This window comes from Ursus americanus, chromosome 17 (genome assembly GCF_024610735.1).
Source record: "Ursus americanus isolate L20-20 chromosome 17, mUrsAme1.1.p, whole genome shotgun sequence".
Classification (NCBI taxonomy): Eukaryota; Metazoa; Chordata; class Mammalia; order Carnivora; family Ursidae; genus Ursus; species Ursus americanus.
This window is the reverse complement of record NC_142143.1, coordinates 4,796,962-4,810,735: the sequence shown is the minus strand read 5'-3', so window position 1 is coordinate 4,810,735 and position 13,774 is coordinate 4,796,962. Positions and strand designations below refer to the sequence as shown.

Here is a 13,774-nt window from a genome sequence, read left to right as displayed (position 1 = left end):
CGGCGGGCACCGCCTACAGCCTGCGCAGTGCACCGGGGTGGGGGATCCGCGGAGGGCGCCCCGGCCCCAGCTCCCAGCTCGGGCGGGCCCCTTCCCCGGCGGCCGCAGGTCGCCTCCTCGCGCGGGTCCGGCTCGCATCGGCGGCTGAGCCCGGGCGGCGGTGGCCGCGGCCGAGTCCGGAGCCCCAACGCGGGCCCGGGGGCGGGGCGGGGCGGGGCCTCCGCGGCCCCCTCCCCCGGCCCGGGCTCCGGCTCTGCGCGGTGGCAGCGGCGGCGGCGGTGGCGCGGGGACCAAGGTGAGCGGCGGCGACGGGCCCCGGAGGCCCCGCGGAGAGGGGGGCGGGGGGGAGGTCGCACGCGCGCCCCTGAAGAGGCCGGGCCGGGGCCGCCGGAGCGCCGTGTGTGTGTGTGTGTGTGTGTGTGTGTGTGTGCGCGCGCGCGCGTCACGCCGAGTGCGGAGACATGGGGTGGGGGTCGGGCAGCCCCCGGCAAGGGGCCTCAGCCTTTCCCACTGAGAGTCCCCTGGGACCTCCCAGCTCCTCTCTCCGGGTCTCTCCTTATCGCCAGCCACCCCCCCCCAACGCCCCGCCCCGCCCCGCCCCCTTCTCTTCTCTATCTCTGACTTTCAGTCTCGCGGGTTGGTCTCTGGGTCTGTCCAGCTGCCTTGTTTCCTGATCTTCCTTCCCCAACACTGCCCCCTCCCCATGGCAGCTCTTCCCCTCCCTTTACACTGCCCCCCTTAATAGAGCAAACAAAGATGGTCATGGGAGGGAGAACCTCCTTTTGGAGCCCTGTCCGGTTTCAGCGTGGGGCCCCACCCCTCTGGCCTCTGGCCTGGGCCTCCTGCCACCTTCCTGTGGGGAGCTGGCCCTGCAGAGCCCTGGGTGGGTCGGGGGTGCATCTGGAGTAGCAGGTATATCTGAGGGCAGAGACCTCAGGGCTGGAGCACATAGGGTTCTGTGGCCTCAGAACTAGGGAGCCCCCCTCACATCCCTTGAGAGGAGGCTGGCAGTGCAGACTTGCCTGCGTCTGGGTTTGGGCCTCTGGCAAAATCAGACCATGTGCTGGACCCTGTTCGCAGGAGCAGGGCCTGACGCTTTCTAAGACTGTTTCCAATGGAGCCAAGGTAGGGAAAAACTTGCTGGGCTCGGGGAGGGTCCCCGGCCTGGGGGTCACTGGGTGTGGTCTTGGCCCTGGCCGGCCAGGCCACTTCCTGTAGGCGGCCTCCATGTCCCCATCCATGCCGCGGGGCATCCGTGAGATTGTGTACAGCTGCGTGGAGTGGCCGTCGCTGTCCAGGTGATTAGTGATGCTTTTGGCGAAAGCCTGGCTGGACTGGAGTTCCCCGGGATTCCAAACAGCATTCCCTGGACTGCATCTGGAGGCGGAGGAGGGCTCCCTGTGGCCTCACAGACCTCCTGCACCAGGCCCAGCCTGAGAACCCTTCCTGGAGGGGTTAGCTAGGGGCTCTGGGGGTGGGGTCTAGGACCACCAGATTGTCCTCTTCAATGACAGTGCTTGATAAAATGCCAATGCCTGGGGGCTCTCGTCCTGACCTCTGATGGGGGCACCAGGAATCTGTATCTTACAGCTCACCCCCCCTCCCCCACCCCGTGCACATCAAGTGTGAACACCACTGAGTGGTGGCATTGGACGAGGGCTCAAAATCCCATCCTCCCTCTGGCCCGTAGGCCGCGGGGTGGACCCAAGAGCAGCCCAACCCAGGGGTGTGGCCTTGCCGTGTCCCTGAGCAAGCCACTCCCCCTCCCTGAGCCCAAGTCCCCATCAGTCAGCAGGTTACGGCCTCCCAAGGGTCTTTCCTGCCAAATGGTCTGGGGTTCTGAGCTGTTTGTTGGACATGTGCGGGGTGGGGGGGGGTTCCAGAGTCAGGCAGACCTGGGTCAACATCACAAGGCCCCGCTGGCCGGCTGTGTGGTGCTAGGCAAGTCACTTTGCTTCTCAGAGCCTCCATTTTTCCATCTGAAAGCTAGAAATCATAGTATTGCCACTCCTTACAGGCAGCCAGGGGATCACACGGCAAGCCCACCGCGGACGTGGTGTGAGCCATGAACGTGGTTGGCGCTGTGTTTCAGCTACCTTAACTCTCTGGTGATGCGGACATTCACGTGGGCTTAATTTCTCATCAGCAGGGCAAGTGGATTTGTTTGTTTCTAACAGACGGATTAAAAGGCCTGGGGACGGCTGAGTGGCATTGCCTGGGCAGTCGGGCAGGTTCTCTGGGATCCGGCTGGGCCGCTGCCACCAGCTCTTCCTCAAGGCAGGCACTGGGAGATGACACGCAGGTCTCCCAGGAGACTCCCGGCAGAGCCAGGAGGGACTGGGGCAAGGAGAAGGAAGGAGAAAGCCCGGGGCCCTCGCCCCACCTCTCCAGGTGCCCTGAGTCCTAGGCATTCGTGGACAGGAACAAAATCATCTTCTGGGACATCTGTGAGGAGGGCAGGCTCCCAAGACTCCCATAGAAGGACAGGGAAAGCCATTCATGCCTTCATTCATTCCCTCGCTCATTCTCACCGGCCTTCTCCATGGCAGGGGGTGTCCCCATTGAGGCAAAGAGACCCACACAGGAAGGGAAAGGCCACAGATGCGATCTGAACAGGGAGCTGTAGGGTCAGACTGTGGGGTCCTTTCTGCTCAGGGTCACACAGCAGGGTCAGGATGTCCTGCTCTAGGCTCACCCAGAAGCCTTGGGTGGCCCCGGGGTACGTGCCAGAGAAGACCCAGCCATGCCCCAAGTCTGAGTCAGGAGAGACAGATTCGAGTCTTGGACTGCTATGAAGACGTGGGTTTAGTGGAACAAAAAGGTAACTTCCTGGTGACACCATAACCCTCTTTTTGCCTTTTAACCACATCCCTCTTATCTGTCTCAGAACTGAATCTTGGTGGGGGAGCACCGGTGGGATGAGGGCTTTGAGATCTGTGTGTGAGCACAGTTCTGGTGACTCAGGAATCCCTAAGTCTGACACAGGGCTCCGGGCGGCGGGGAAGAGGAGCCAGTCAGGGCCAGAGAGGGGCCGCGAAGGCCAGGGACCCCAGAGTCAGGCGCACCTGCTGGTAATCCTGGCAGCACCATTCGATAGCTGTGTGGCCGTGGGAAAGTTGCCTCACCTCTCTGAGCTGCAGTTCTGTCATCTGCATTGGGTCGCTCGGACTACACTGCAGAGATGATTAAAACCATGGGTTGGAATCCCGGCCCGACCTGTCCCCGGCTGTGTGACACTGGCAAGTCCCTAGACCTCTGCGTGCCTTGGTTTCTTCATCTGCAGTGGTGAGAATGGCAAGCACTTAGCGCATAGGGTTGTGGTGAGGGTCTGGTGGCTCCGCGTAAGGCCCTGAGAGGGACGGTCCCCGTGCGAGACTGGAAGAGTGGCGGTGCTGCCCCCTGCCCTAGCGGTCACCGTGCTCCGGGGCGTGGCCTTCCGCTCAGGCTGGCATCAGCCCCGGAGTCACTGTCAGTATTGCTATCAGCGTAAGCGTCGATGCCCACCTCTGGCGTCGCGAGAGGACTCGATGCCTGGCCCCAGGAAGCCTTCAGCTCATGCTTGTGTCCGTCTGTACCCTCTGGGGAGAACAGTGAGGTCACTGACTGTCAACACCCTGGGAAAAGTTGGCAGAGTGCAGGGACCGGCCCTTCTGAAAGATTATCGAGAAAATACATGCGGCTCATTTCTGCATGGAGGAGTGCTCTCCTCAGCTCTGGGTCCAGGGCCTGGGCTTATCCCCAGAAAGAAGGGGGCTGCCATTTCCTGAGCACCTACCGTGTGCCTGGTCCTTCATGCGAACTTCCCCAGGCACTGTCCCACTTACTCCTCCCAGCCAGCCCAGATGGTGATCGTGGCCATACCCAATTAACAGATAGGCAAGCTGAGGCTCAGAGAGGCCAAGTGGTTGCCTAGAGCCCAACTGGTTGCCCAGAGACCCGGGCAGCAAGCAACAGGGCTGGGGCTCAAACCTAGGGTGTCCGGCAGGAAGTGTGCACGCCCCCTTTCCAGCCCACCGCGCTACCTGCCTGAAGGTAAGAGAATGTTACCAAAACACCTCGACATCAGGAGCTACCACAGTGGGCTCCTCTGACCCCAGCAGAAGTCTTGCTCATTTTCTGGAAGCTTCTTAAGGTTTTGCTTTCTGTGCCATCGGCTGAACTGGGTATAAACCTTCTATGTGTTGCCCAAGCAGTTTCTCCAGCTAAACCAGTCTGCCTGGAGCCCAGAGGAGAACCCTGGAGGAAAGACTGGGGGGAGGGAGGACCCAGGCTGGGAGGGCGGCCCCCATTCAGCACTAGGAGACCCGCGTTCTCGTTCTGGTTCTGCTACATACCTTTGAGTCTGAGGGGTTATTCTCTGTGCCTCAGTTTTCAAATCTGTGAAATGGAAATTTCGATTTCTACCCTGCTTGTCTACCGTGAGGGGGAGGGGTAAGGTAAAGCTACAAAGTAATAGTCGACACATAGGTAGGAAGACAGCTTAGAAGTTTGCGTATTTGCCCTCATGTAACCCTCCAAGGCCATGGTGTGATCCCATTGTATGAAAGAGGAAGGCAAGGCACAGAGAGGTCAGTCTCTTGTCCAAGGTCACACAGCTTGTTAGTGTTTAGGTCTGATTAAGATGGACTGAAAGCCAGCCATTGAGGCCACATATTGATGATGATAAACATGATGCCCCTGCTTGATTATTTCCTGTGACAGGGAGCTCACTACCTTATGAGTCCCTAGGACTCTTAGTCTTGGACTTGAGTAGGTGGTGGTGATGGTCCCTGGTACAGTAGGCTCAGCGTGGAGTGGGAAGGCTGGGAGAAGATCCTGAGCTTGGCTTTGGCCGTGCTGGGAAACCCAACTGTGGAGAGGTGGGGAGCTGTGGTCTCCACTCTGCTACAAAGTGGGGGTAAGAACCCCGCGGCACAGGGCTGCTGGGAGGTGTGAACAAGGGGATGTGATGTCAAGTATCTGGCAGTGGCAGGGGCTTGAAACAAGATGGTTGTTACTACTGCATGTTGTTGATGCTGTGCTTAGTATTAGTATTAGTATTAGTATTAGTATTAGTATTATTTAGGTCCTGTGTCCCTAGCAAAATCGTGGACCCCTGCCAACAGGGGCCAGGCTCTGTATGTCCCTGGGTCCCACCCTGAGACATGGTCAATATTTATTGATTGGATGCCTGATGTTCAGCTCCCTCCAAAGAGAATGTCTCCATGTGGGTGATGTGCTGGGAGACCCTTCATTTATATAATCTCACCCTGTGCCCCACGAATGGGGGTCATCAGCTCCATTCTAGACACAGTCTTAGATAGTGTGATGGGTCTGCCCAAGGTCACACGGTAAGAAGGGGAAAGCCAGGAATACTTCCTGGAAGAGGTGGCATGGCACTGGGTCAGCAGGATGGGACATGTGCCCGAGCCAAAGGGCAGAGGGCTGGTGCTATTGGCATGCTGAAGAGGAACGTGGGAGCTGTCCACGGGGCAGGGCTGAGCCCAGCCCGCAGCACGCAGCCCAGGGCGGGGCAGAGTATGGGTGAGGCTCAGGGGGCATTTGCTGAGCTGAGCTGAGGTGCCCCGAAGTCTCAGCGGAACAGTAATTTGCTAGCGGTCTGGGCTCCTGACCCCACCCTGCACCCCACCCAGCCACTTCCTTCTGTCCGGGCAGGAAGGGGTGCTCTGCGGGCTCAGAGGCTGCAGGCACCTTCCTGGGGACTGCTCTGTGAGCAGTGATAAAATATTTATCAGAAACAGTGGCGGCCGGGCTTCCCTGCACAGGGTACAGCCAGGGGAAGCTCCCGTCCCTAGACCTGCAGCCTCCCTGAGTCCTGCTGAGTCACAGGGGAGCCCAGTGAGCCACCTGCCTGCGCCCTCCTTGGCCCCTCTGCCCTTTGGCCATGTGGGTGCCTCCTAATGGGTAAGCCATTCAACTGCCCACGGGGCCAGGGCGTCCAGGCAGTTAGTGCTGAGGGCTGCAGAGCTTACCCAGCGGCCAAGGTCACAGGCAGAGGAGGCCAGCAAGCTGGGATCCCCCCTGCGCTCACCCCTGCAGGGTCCCACCTCCTTAGTCCTCGCAGCAGCCAGCAAGGTAGGTAGGTCCTCTTGTACCTCCGTTTAGTGGTGGGGAGACCAAGGCTCAGAACAGGGATGTGGGGGGTCGAGTCTCCAGCTGCTAGTGGCTGAGCAGAGATTTGGCCCTTGGCCGTCTGACTCCTGTCCCTGTGAGGCCAAAGTCAGTTCTAGCCCGGAGTCAGGGGCTGGGGTGTCTGTCCGTCCTGATGCGACCCAGAGCTAGGATTTCGGATCTGTGCTTTTGGTCTTAAGAGTAACAGCAACAACAAAAAAACAGTAGCAGGTGGCTTCTTCCTCCTACCGTCGGGGGGGAGGAAGAGCAGGGCTTTCGGATTCTTTTGTTCACTCATTCATAAAATATCTTCTGGGTGCACCAGCCATAGGCCAGCATCCGTGGCTCCGTGGACCCAGGGGGAACACTGATGCCACAGTGGGGGGAGCCCACGGAACTGTCAGGACTGGGTTCAGCGCCCGGGCCCACTCACCGCGTACTGACGGGTTGGGTGAGCTCTGAAGGCCGCTCTGCCTCTCTGAACCTTGGTCTCCAGGTTGTGACTTGGAGATAAACTGAGCTTTCTCGAGAGATCACACCTGTGTGCTTGTTCTCTGTCACCTCTGCAGACCAGCCTGCTGGGCATTCATTAGCCTTTGGACCGGTTCTGGTTTCCAGAGAGGCCCCAGCAGGCTTTACTGTCAGCTCTCCCAGGGAGGAACCAGAGTTGGTGCCCAGGGGGCTTGCAGAGCTGCTGGGCTCAGCAGCGGCTTTTCCCAAGGGGCTCCGAGTTCGGAAGGCAGGCTCAGATCCTGGAGCCGCGCTGGCCGCCAGCAGCTGTAAGGGGGAGCCAGGTCCCATGCAAGCTGTTGATGGGGTACCTGTGGGTGGCCGGGGGTCATCTCCACCCCTCCCAGCCCCGACCCCGTGCTGGATCAGAGCCACTGTTGCCCCTCACCGCCTGCCCATGCACGCAGGGCATCTCGCCCGCCTATTTGCTCCCGACCGTTCCCTCCTCTCGGCCTCGCCATGGTTTCCTCTGCCTGGAACTCTTCCTGTCCTTCTTCACCTTCACTGGGGGCTTCCGTTGGTTCTTCAAGGCCCTGCTGGAAGGTGCCCTCCTCCTCCAGCAAGCCTTCTCAGCTGTCCTGTGTCCACCCAGGCAAGATGGGGTGGCCACTGGAGTCTTTGCTCAGGTATTCGGGGCAGCACTTAGCACCCTGTGCTCATCTGTTCCCAGTCTCTTTCCCTCCAAAGGCTCCAAGGTGGGGCTCTGCCTGATTGATCTCTGGGTCTCCGGGCTCAGCCTGGGGCTGGCACGGATGGAACCCCAGGAGTGTCTATGAATGAACAAGTGAGCGAGTGAGCGAGTGAGATCCAGGACCACAGCGGGGTCCAGGACCACAGCGGGGTTTTAGAAGCACGTGGTAAGGGACAGTAGAGCTAGAAGGTGTGCTCTGTGTGGAAACTCACTGTCTTTCTGGAATAGTCTCTGGGGACGCCGTGTACCTGACCTTCAAAGACAATGGACATTCAGCTGGACAGGAAGGATTCCTGGGGCCAGGAGAGAGACCGGCGGGCGGGTGCTTGTTGCAGAGCCCTGGGGGTCAGGAGGGCTGGCCTCCCGGCCTGGGAGCTGTGTGACCGCGAGCAACTCATCCCATCTGTCCGGCCTCACGTCCATCCTGCGAACCCGGCCTTTACTCGTCGGAGGGAAGCAGGCAGGTGGCAGGGCGTGTTCACGGGTGTTCATTCAGTAACTGTGCACGTGTGTCGAGAGGCATGTGTTCAACTCTGGGAGGCAGTTGCCACAGAGACACAGCTCCTGCCTGCTGGGTCTAGCTCTCCATCGGACTGGCCTGACACAGTCCGATGAGGGAGGCTGACGGAGCACAGGCCCAGGCTGTGATGGAGCTGTCACAAAGGGAAGCCCAGGGGAGGCCCCGGCCCAGCCATCAGCCTTGGGGAGCTGGCACCTTGCTTGCGGCTGGGTTTGCTAGGAAAGCAGGTGTGCTAGGCCAGTGAATGCTGCATGGCTAGAGCCCTGGAGGAGGGTGAGGTAGGGGTGCTAAGGCCCCGAAGGAGAGGGCTGGAGGGGATCCTGAGTGATGCGGGGGGGTGGGGGTGCCCCCTGAGAGTGTCACAAGAGCTGCATCCCCTGAGCCCTGAGCACTCCACCCCGGCCGGTGGAGGCACTTTGTACGAAGGAGCCCGTGAGATCCTTGCCCCGACCTTGCGAGGCAGGCACTGCTGTGTCCCCATCTCACAGAATGGGGAGATTGAGGCCAAGTCACAGTAAGTGACAGAGCTGTGCTTTGAATCCAGGTCTGTTTGTCTCCAGAGCCCAACTGGGAATATCCGGCCTTTCCTGCAGCCCCTGCCCCTCCCGGAGCCTCCAGAGAGGGGATTAGCAGCTGAGGTCATACAGCAAGAGCACCACCTCGAGTCCTCCCTGGGGCTTGTTCTGCCGTCTGTGGTCAGAGCATCGCCCAGGGTGGCTGGTTAGGGGATGAGGTACAGCACAGGAGGCACCCTGGGGACAGGTGAACCCCCAGAAATGGGAAATGAGTGTGATGTCACAAGGTCCACCAGAAAGAGCTCCGAGCAGCCGTGAGCCCCTGCCACCGAGGTCTGCCTGCCGAGTCACGGAGGGGGCGGGCCCAGTGCGGGTGAGCCTTCCTCTGCCTTCCCCGAAGGTGCAGAGAACCAGCCAGTGAAGGGAAAGGCCTCTTCCGTGCTGACAGTCCAGGTTGGGGGCCATTGTCTCGGTCTGTCAGCCCCAAGGCCAGGAGTCCAGGAGACTACAGGCCCTGGTGTTGGGGGGTTGCTGAGAATGTCCCTGAGGCAGGTGAGTTTCTTCCCCGCATGAATGCTAACAGGCACCATAGGCCCCGGCTGGGCAAGAAGGGAGGAGGGAGGAGGAAGAGGCCCGCCCAAGCCCCAGCCAGGGCTCACCATCCTTCCCTTGCTTCACTGGAGAGAGTGAGGGTCCCCTTCCCCCTTTTTCAGCTGGACAGGCAAGGTACGGGTGGCTGCCCACCGCGTGTAGCCTGGGATGCTGGGCTCTAGACTCGGCAACATGCCCAGTGCAGGCTTCCGTCCCCTGTGGATAAAATGGGGACTGCTCCCTCCCCCCCCAACATTGACTCTTCCTCCCAGAGCAGTTATGATGGCCAAGTAGACACCAAGGCTGGCACGGGGTAAAAGATTTGGCCAAAGTCAGATTCAAATCCAGCACTTAGCTCAGGGCCTGGCACATGCTAGGTTCTCAAGAAATACTCACTGAATGAAAAGGAGGGAAGTATACACAGCCTCTGGCCCTGCCCTCACAGCCCTGGGTCCCCAGTGAAGGGGCTGCTAGCGGCCTGCCCACCTGGGACTGTTGTGAGTGAGTGCTGAGTGGTACTTAAGACCGCGGGAGCCAGCCAAGGAAAGAGTCAGGAACATGTCCTTAATAGTGAGGGGTCTCACTCTCAACCTCCAAGTGGCCTGGCCTGGGCGGTGCTGTCCTCCGGATGCAGGTGCATACGCACTGTGGTGGTACTCATGGAGAAGACATTGCTGAGTGAGGGCACCCTGGGCAGGGTTTTGCAGGATGAATAGGAGTTGGCTGACCAGGCCGGGCTTAGAGGAAAGTCTTCCCAGATAGAGTGAAGAAGGGCAGGCATGTGGACATGAACCAGGCCTGGCCTCAAGGACAGCAGCTTTCTCTAGGATATTGTCCTCCACTTTCATTCATCTGGGAGGCCTCAGGGAGGCTCTTGACTCCCCTCCCTCTCCCCTCAGACATCCCCATAGCTGACAGCCTGGGCTACCTGTGAGAGGCTGGGAGCTTACCACCTCATCCTCTGGTCTCACGCCTGTGGCAAAGCCCTAGAGACCCCTTCCTGTCACCTGCCCCTCCGGTGGGGGGAAATCGCTGTGGGTTGAGTCAGTACAGGGGAGCAGGGGAGCTTACAGGTGCTGCGAGGCGCCTCGCAGCCTCTGTTCCTGGGCAGAGATATCTCACCTCCGTCCCCACCTTATCCGCCACCCGTGCTGGGAACCACAGAGAAAAAGCCAAAGCCCTGTTATGCAACACCAGAAACCACCAAGAAGACCTAAACAAGGAGCTCCAGGGGACCAGGCTGGGTGTCTGGGCAAGGCCGTCCTCCCATGCCCAGGACCCAGAGAAGGGCTCGGGGAGAGCAGGTGGCAGGACGCCATGTCCACCTCCAGGTCCTGGCTCTGGCCCTGTCACTGGGGTGACCTGTGGACCCACAGGGTTCCCTCTCTGATTGTGCCAGGCAAGTCATCTGGCTGTACCCCAGAACCCCCACCCAGCCCAGGAGCACACCCCTCCAGCCATTGCAGTCCAAGCAGATGAAATGGGTGACAGTAACAGGGACCTGGGCATGCCAGTGAAAGATGGGGAGAGCCCAAGCTCCTGCCATTCCGGAGCAGCCTGGTTTCCAGGCTCAAAGAACTCAGCAGATGAGCAGTGGGGACCAGGGCTGGGGTGACTGCATCATGCCCTTGGGGCCCCAGAGAGCCTGGATTGGAGGCCAGCTGGCTGACCTTGCCCACAGACAAGGGGTTCCCAACCTGATGCAGGTCCAGGAGGGCTAGAGTCAGAGGGGCAGACTGGGGACAGGCCCTGGCACTTTTCGGCTAAGCGAGCCCCATGTGACCCCCACTGCAGTGCTCACAGAGCCCAAGCTATGGGTCCGGCTTCATCTCGGCATCCCAGTGGGAGGGGGCCCCACGTTGCTGGGTGAGGTCACCCTGGGCAGGGTTTTGCAGGATGAATAGGAGTTGGCCGATCAAACCCAAAGGCCCCCATACCTCATTTCACATATATGGCCCCTTCCACCATGACCACAACCCTGTGAGGTCCTGTCATCATCCCCATGTGACATGTGCAAGTTCTCACACTGGTGATGGTGGAACCAGGTGGGAGACTCAAACGGCAGAACCTGAGGGACAGCTGGGCTTGCGGGCAGGGGAGGGGAGCAGAGCTAGCCCGTGGCCTCGAGAGATCTGAACCCCAGGCGGTGGCCTTTCTGAGACCTTCACGCATCCCAAGGGCCACATTATGGTGCACGCTCTCCCCCCAGCCTCCACATCCCCTGCCTGGTGGGCCTCTCACCCTTCACACGCCCTGTAGGTCTGGTCTGTCCCTGGAATGCCCGTCACCCTCACTTGACTTCACTCCAAGCCCAGCTCTCAGGGTTCTGGGGACACAGGGGACAATCCTGGAGGGGGACCCTGTCTGTCTGAGCTCCAGTTGTGACCCCGCATCGGGCAGGTCAGGGGACATCAGGTGCAGTGGGCGAAGGGCACAGGAGGGAGGCCCGAGGGTCACCTCCTGAATGCCTGTGTGGCCTTGCGTTTTCCGCTCCAGAGCCTCTCCCAGGGGGCTGCTGGGAGATTACATGGGGCAGGTGGAGTTGCTGAGCAGAAGGCCTGCCCCTGCTGAGAGCACGGCCCACCTGGCCCTGCTGAGTGAGGTCGCATTTCCAGGCTTGCTTAAGATGTCCCAGCTGCTGAGGGCTCTTCAGGACTCCCCAAGGCAATCTCTGTCCTCCACCCACTGCCCCCTCCGCCACTGCCCTCCTGTGACTTGCCAGGGAAGGGGGAACATGGCGGCCTCTGGGCATAGGCTCTGGCACCCAGTAGGTGGGCTCAGACCCCAGCCCTTTGCTTACCTGGGGCGCCCGGGGCCGGCCAGCGCTCTCTGAACTGCGGCCTCCTCGCCAGGAGACGGAGCGGGCATTCTGACCAGTAGGGCGGCCCCATGAGGGCGGGAGGTGGGACCTCAGCATCTGCTCCTTTCCCCACACGTTAGGACAGTCCTGCCTGTGGGTGACCTGTGTCCCCCCACCCCCCGCCGCCTGAGGCCCCGGTCTCCCCATCTATAAAATGGACAGCTGGGCTCTACCTGAACTCCTGGAGCCCTTTGGGCGGGGCTTCCTGTGGGGAAACAGCAGAGTGAGGAGGGCCTGGGGACACGGTGTCAGAGCAGGGTGGCCCGGCACCCTTCCCTGGGGAGCCCGACTCTCATTTCCTCCTGCTTCTGCAGTGTCGAAATGGCCGATTTTGTAGGAAAGGAGGCCCAGGGGGTTTTGGTAAATGCTTTTCTCAGACACTCTTTGTCAGTTCCCAAACTTTAACCGTGTTCAGGGACGAGGGAAGTGGAGGAGCCGTAGACACAGGTGTGTGAGGGGGGAGCGTGTAGGAGGGACCCCAGGGGCCATGGGAGAAGGTCCCTTCCCCCGCCAGACACCTCTGAGAATAGGATCCTGAGTCTCTTGCTCTCCCACCCTGCCCCCTCCGGCCCCGGGAAGGGAGTCAGATTGTGGCGGCTGTTCCGTGGGCCCCCCAGGGAAATGGCCCACTGCCCCCCCCCCACCCTGTGTGCCCGCGGGAACGTCGCTTCGCCTGCCACAGCTTCACCAGCCTGTCTACGCAGCAGGACTCGTGATTCCTGCATCAGAGGGGATTGCGATGGTGTGATTGTGTGTGGACCTCCTCGGGCCTGTGCTTGGCTATTAGAAAAATCTTCATTAAGTCATACCCGTGGGGGTGGCGTTGCTGTAAGATTATCAAGATTCACCTGGATTGAAAAATACGTAAAGAAAGCGTGCCCGGAGGTCCAGTATACCTGTGAGATATGGACTGATTTTTGACTCTGAGCTTCCTAGCAACAAGAGCAAAGAGAAAAAGAGGGTCACTAGCTAGGTGTGAAGGCCCTTAAGATGAAAGCACAGGTTTTCCTGCTAAGGACACCCGAGGGATGGCCCTCCTAGGGGCCCGCACGAAGGGGTCCCTGTGCGATATGCTGAGCAGCATTCTCGGTGTTCTTGCGGTCTGGCTAGATCCAAGGACCTGGTGTCTGGAACGAGGTCCCCAGGCTCCCCTAACTGCAGGGGAGAGGGAGAGGGGCGTCCTCAGGGGGCCTGCAAGAGAGACCCAGTGAGGTCCCGTAACCTCGAGATGACTGAAGTGTCCTGGGTCATTGTCAAAATCCACAAGGATTTCATCTTCATCTGTAACAGAGCCACGTGTATTTAAGGACAAAATAACATTTTCCCTCCTCCAAATCTGTCCCCTTGTGCCCACCTAGCCAGTAAGCTGGGACCACCGAGCCCCAGGCCCACGCCCAGGACGCTGGCTTCCCAGTAAACAGCTGGCTTTTATAATACTGTGCTCTGCTCTTGTTTTCTTGTATGCCTTTGACTGTGTTAAGCAAATTCACTTAACAGTCTCTCCAGTAGTTTCTTGGCCCAAGTTCTTGGGAGTTTTGTCCTGATAGCTATAGTGTGTGCCTCCTTCCCTCCTGGTGGCCTGTTTCCTTGGGCGCTGTGTCCTTGGGATCATGAGTTTGTTTCCAGCCAGGGGTTATCTGTGGCCCCCTGGCCTGGCTTGGGAGCCCGCCCCTCCAAGACACCTTTAGGATGGCTCGGGCCGGCAGCCCCAGGCTATCAGCAGCCCGGTCAAGCCGCGTCCTCACAGGTTCCAGGAGACGTGCCTGCGTTTTCAACTCTCTTGAGCTCAGGTAGACACACACCAGTTTTCTTAGTCATCTGTCTTTGCCAGGGGGCAGATCTCTTTCTCAGTTACCCATTGATTAGAGGCACAGCCCCTCGAGAGCCCTGGCTTTGTGTGAGGAGCTCAGTTGCCTCTCCCACCAACGTGTTTGCTCAGCGTCCTCCCTCCTGACTGCTGGTTTTACCCTTCGTCT

General features: G+C 59.8%; 1 protein-coding gene across 3 annotated transcripts in view; it reads left to right on the top strand.

Moving 5' to 3' along the window:
• Nucleotides 1–216: 216 nt before the first annotated feature.
• PRR5 (proline rich 5) overlaps nucleotides 217–13,774 on the top strand; it is a 50,824-nt gene continuing 37,266 nt past the window's right edge. The window contains exon 1 of one of the 3 annotated variants that reach the window (XM_087868635.1): nucleotides 217–295. Coding sequence is in view for 1 of the 3 variants with exons in the window: in XM_045780082.2 (XP_045636038.2) it covers nucleotides 5,901–6,079 (179 nt within the window). In the remaining 2 variants the exon portion in view is untranslated. Of the gene's footprint in view, nucleotides 296–5,781; nucleotides 6,080–13,774 lie in introns of those variants that run through there. The other 2 variants (XM_045780082.2, XM_045780085.2) reach the window with 2 other exon arrangements.